General features: G+C 39.5%; 1 protein-coding gene across 1 annotated transcript; it reads left to right on the forward strand.

Moving 5' to 3' along the window:
* Positions 1-1,083: 1,083 nt before the first annotated feature.
* On the forward strand, positions 1,084-5,518 carry LOC104081111 (myosin-3-like; the record flags this gene model as incomplete). The annotated part of the gene is given in 9 exon segments (XM_009583728.1): positions 1,084-1,202; positions 1,293-1,442; positions 2,080-2,250; positions 2,482-2,657; positions 2,659-2,771; positions 3,131-3,204; positions 4,478-4,565; positions 4,661-4,778; positions 5,503-5,518. Coding segments are annotated over 9 exon segments (1,025 nt in total), but the record flags the coding sequence as incomplete, so codon positions are not given.
* Positions 5,519-5,526: the final 8 nt, after the last annotated feature.

Below are 5,526 nucleotides of genomic sequence, written 5' to 3' on the forward strand. Positions count from 1 at the left end.
TAATAGTAGAATAGGCTACAAATAATAGCCGTAATTCTGCTTAAGTAACGGTATTTTGCTGACCAAATCTTGGAAACATTTGGAGCAGTGTACATAACACTGATTCCATTGAAATCAGTTCTGTTGCACAGACACTGTAATCCTCTTCTGAGGATTACTCTGAACCTGTGAATAAATTTCTCAGTGTGGCAAAGCCATCTTTTATTTTGCTAGTTTTATTTGCTCATAAAGCTGGGAGAGGACTGTGACAGTTCACCTTCACCACCTTCACTCCATTAACTGTGCAATCTTTCTTTCTTTGTCTGCTTTTGAAAACATTGAGGAAAACATGCAATCTATTCCAGTATGTCACTATCCTTAGTCACTAGAAATTTTCCCCCAGTTTCTAGCCTAAATATCTCTTGACACAATTCCAGACTGTTAGATCATGTCCAATATTCATGCAGCAATCTACTATACTGTTTTATCGTGATGTCGTATGAATTATTTAAGCATTCTTGAATAAATTATTTTACATACTGTGCCTGCTGGCAAAGTTTGAATTAAATAGTAAAAGCCATAGCAGAAGGTAAAATGCCAAAATTTTGTTTGAGGATGCACTTCTAAAAATAGCCCTTCATCTAATATGTTTAGCTGCAGATTTGTAAAGGCATAATTGATATTCATGCATTGTGCTCTCTTGAGTATTAATTCTTTAAAGTTACCATACCACAAGTCACTGAAACAAATTGCCCTGTATTTGCTTCTGAGAGCATCTGCAATTGTCTGCAACCTGATCATCATCCCAGGCTTATCTTTCTTTTTTCTTTTTCAGTATTTATTACTGAGGAGTCTGCCTGCCTAAATGTCTCTAAACTCATTTTTTATTGAAAATTCAAAATAAACTAAGAATAGGCGAAGAAAAAATAGCCAACATAAATGCTCCATAATTACTGGGGAATGTTGCTTATGATTAAATACAAATACATTACTTTTTTATCTTAACTAATCTTCTTATCTTTACTAGAACTGCCTTTTTATACTTGTTTTAAAAGAACACTAATGTCCGCTGGTACCTTAACAACTGATTTTTTCGGTCTTTAGTTGCTGACAAGGCTGCCTACCTGATGGGTCTGAACTCAGCTGACCTGCTCAAGGCCCTCTGCTACCCCCGAGTCAAGGTTGGGAATGAATATGTGACCAAGGGTCAAACCGTGCAGCAGGTAACAAAAATCCCTATTTTGTTGACAAATCCTCTGGACTTCCTCTTTTGCTCTGCATGATAACTGCAAGCCTTCTGTTTTTTATTTTAGGTATACAATTCAGTAGGTGCCTTGGCAAAGGCTGTGTTTGAGAAGATGTTCTTGTGGATGGTTATTCGCATCAACCAACAGCTGGATACCAAGCAACCGAGACAGTACTTCATTGGTGTCCTGGACATTGCTGGCTTTGAGATCTTTGATGTAAGAACAGTGTTTTATTACCATGCTTTTAGAAGTAACACTTTAGAAGTGTGCCAAAGTACTTAAGAAGGAATTATGGTTTTGTTTTTTTTTTTTTTTTGCGGGAATGGTTTGATCATTTCAGATTACATCTAAAGCATCATGATTCCCACAGGTTTTTAATTGGGAATAGATTTTTGTGTTGCACATATGCCAATGGAAATCCATAAATGCAGTGTTTTGACTGATTACAAACAGTAGACTAACATGGTGTTTGGTACCTAATGCAGAAACGCCAGTTCCATAGACACAATTTGTGCTTAGAATTCTTGGGACGTGCTTTGAAATCAGCACTTGGAAACGTTGGATAAACTGTTGCACTGTGGACTTTCCCGTAAATGAATTAGCCCGGTCTAGCAGAAATCAGAACTGACAAGTCTGAAATATTAAAGTGGCTTAAGCTTCTAGGGGTCATAAACATATGGATAAAGTTTAGCTTGACAAAAGAGACATACTGGAAGAAGTTCCAAACTGCTGGCTGAGGAAAGAAGGAACACTTGCACATCCTCCTGTAATTTGGTACAAAAAGCCAGCACTGTTCTTTATCCCTACCTTTCTAAATTTACATTAATAGTAATCTCTATTTGTAATTGTGCAGTTCAACAGCCTGGAGCAGCTGTGCATCAACTTCACCAATGAGAAACTGCAACAGTTCTTCAACCACCACATGTTCGTGCTGGAACAGGAGGAGTACAAGAAGGAAGGAATTGAATGGGAGTTCATTGACTTTGGGATGGACCTGGCTGCCTGCATTGAACTCATTGAGAAGGTATTTGTGTAATTCACGATGTCTACTATTTTCAGAAATGCATTAATTTTTTATGTATTTATAAACATAGCTTGAAAGGGTAAATGTGATATTGTAAATACATAAGTTTAGATTACTTTACAGTTTGCTCCGCTGAGCAGAACAATCCCTGAGAGTGTTAATATTGTCCCACTCAGGAAGCTATTTCTTTCTGCCTTTTCACCTTTTCCTCCTTCCTTCTGCTTCTTCCAGCCCATGGGCATCTTCTCCATCCTGGAAGAGGAGTGCATGTTCCCCAAGGCAACTGACACCTCTTTCAAGAACAAGCTCTACGACCAACATCTGGGCAAGTCCAGCAACTTTCAGAAGCCCAAGCCTACCAAAGGGAAGGCTGAGGCCCACTTCTCCCTGATACACTATGCTGGCCCCTGGCTGGCTTGACAAGAACAAGGACCCCCTGAATGAAACTGTTGTGGGGCTGTACCAGAAATCATCAATGAAGACACTGGCCTTACTCTTTGCCTCTGTTGGAGGAGAGGCAGGTCAGTTCTGCAAAATTCATATTTTCATTTTTATTTCATGACCCTACAAGAACCATGAATATCAGCTAAATTGTTCTAAAGAAACTGCATGTGGTGCAGAGTCTCCCATGACTTGAATTTATTAATAAAGGAAAAGATCAAACGTATTTCAGGCCTTCCACTCAGCCATGATAATCCCTTGGATTATCACACACCTTTGGTCCTGTGTTCCTTTAGGTTGAGTGTTGACCCTGTTTCCCACTGCGTCCTGTGTTCCTTTCTTAGCATGACTGATAAATATGAACAAACTTCTTGCAGTCTCATAGAAAAAAATTTTACAAGTCAAAGTTGTAAACCCACCTTTTTTTGGTGTTCTTCAGAGAGTGGTGGTGGTGGCAAGAAGGGAGGCAAGAAGAAGGGTTCTTCTTTCCAGACTGTATCAGCTCTTTTCAGGGTAAGTACAGAAGTCATTCTCTCTTTTTTTTTTCCTCCTTTTTTTTTTTAGTTGAAGACTGTGAAACCTCACACTAACTCCAACAAGGCCATTTTACTGCACCTATCAACATTTTTCTGCACCAAAAACATCTCTTCAGTTATTCATAAAAGAGCTGACTGCAAGTCAGCTGAGGCCAGCTGAGGAAGATACATGTTGATCTAGCCTTTCTGCAAATGTTCGAAAAAGTACATAGGTCAGGCTACAGTTTCATTTACTCATGAGTACACCGTTGGTAGGATTAAGTTCTTCCTTCTCTCCCTCTGCCTTGGGAGGACAATGGTGGATGTGGCTACCTGCCTCAGGGAATCTCAAGTCTGGATTGGCATATACAAATGTATGTGCATTTGCACATGATAATACATAACACATAATTGTTTGCACATGATTATGCATATGAAGACAAGGCAATAGGGAAATGCCAAGGCCAGTTACCTTTCCACCAATGGACAGAGCTTAAGGCATATGGAAACACTCTTGTTTCAGAACCTGTGGCATCTAGCTATCTGGCATCCTGAACAGTTTTTCACGCTGTGAAACAGGTATTTGTCTGAGCAGCTTTGCCCCTGCTCCAAACCAGGTCTAAACTGAGAACTGTTAGGACCTAGCTAGTAAAAATGATTGCTAAAATCAGAGATAGTTCATGGGTTTGCTTTTAAAAACACTTCTAGAAAGGAGTGCTGTAGGAACCTGCCACTCATGCCTTTTCTCTATGACTTATGACCCCCATTCTCACTGAACAGGGAATCTTTCTTGTCTTTCCCTGCTCAACCTCTGACAAATATATCTTTACAAGTAGCACCTAATGCCATTAAGCTTCCCTTTCTCAGCCTTCTCTGCAAACTTGGTCCTTGCCCCTCTTTCCTTTTGTCCTATTTTTGGTTTTGTTTCTGTTCCCATCAACAGTCAGTGTCTTCCATAGAGTGAAAACCTGGTGATTACAAATAATCATCTTTCACTCAAAATTATGCCTTTTGCCATGAACTTCTGGTCACCATTCTCCATAGATGTCCTGTCTGAGTGGATGTATCCCTCAGTCTCATGAAAACACATTACACAGTTTTGTGACTTTCTCTCATGCTCAAGACTGAAAGGCAGAAGAAAACTCAAATTAGGATGGCTATAGGTGGGAATAATAAATCCATCATTGCTTTCCAACACTTTTCTCACATCTGACAGTATAACTGCAAAGGTACCATTTGTTAATGAAAAATCTTTGCTCATGAACCCACAGGAGAACCTAAACAAGCTGATGACCAATCTACGGAGCACTCACCCCCATTTTGTGCGCTGTATCATCCCCAATGAAACAAAAACACCTGGTAAGAACCTCAAGTAGAGAGAAATCATAATATGATGCAGTCATTATTCTCTATGCTTTATCATGAAGTATCAAATAATTGTCTTATTTGCTTAGGTGCCATGGAGCATGAACTGGTGCTACACCAGCTGCGCTGTAACGGTGTGCTGGAAGGGATCAGAATTTGCAGGAAGGGATTCCCCAGCAGAATCCTCTATGCAGACTTCAAACAGAGGTAAGTTTCCTTTCTGCTCTCCATTCCGTCTTTACTGCAGAAGTTGTACATCTTAACCATTTTAACATTTGTGGTTATTTTTTAATGCCAACTCTATCTGATTGTAACTGAAAGAAGGGGAAAATGCTGAAATGTATAACCAAAGGCAACATGTATGGCTAGCAAAAGAGAAATTGTTAAGAAATGAAGTGATAAGGCAGGTGTCCTCACTGATTGCTGTTCATCAAACAGCTGAACTTTGCCAGTGTCTCTGAATATGGAAGCACAACAGAGCTACACAAGGCCAGTGCTTACAATATTAAAAAATGCAGATTGGGATGTGGCTACAACACATTCTCAGACACAAACTACAAACTCAGTCGGAGTGCTTTGGCTATTGTATCAGCTGCAAGTTTCAGGGGAAGTTGCTTCCTTCCTATATACATATTGGCAATGTTCCTTTCTAGCAATTTTCTACAGCATAGTTTAAGTGAAAAAGATATTGGACTGAAATGGCTGGAGATCAGTGTCCTCTTTTCATCTATGACTGATCACCTAAAGACAGTAAAAGTTTCTTTAATTTTGTTATCACATTAGGACTTCATTATAACTGTATCTATAAACAAGGGATGGAATTCCAACTTCCTCAGCCTGATTCTGCCGCTAGGACTGCTGCTAATTTCAATAAACAGTACGACCTTATGACTTGAGATTGCCTTCATTCATATTTCCTCTCATTCCACAGATACAAGGTGCTTAATGCCAGTGC

This window comes from Fulmarus glacialis, unplaced genomic scaffold (genome assembly GCF_000690835.1).
Source record: "Fulmarus glacialis isolate BGI_N327 unplaced genomic scaffold, ASM69083v1 scaffold15998, whole genome shotgun sequence".
Taxonomy (NCBI): domain Eukaryota; kingdom Metazoa; phylum Chordata; class Aves; order Procellariiformes; family Procellariidae; genus Fulmarus; species Fulmarus glacialis.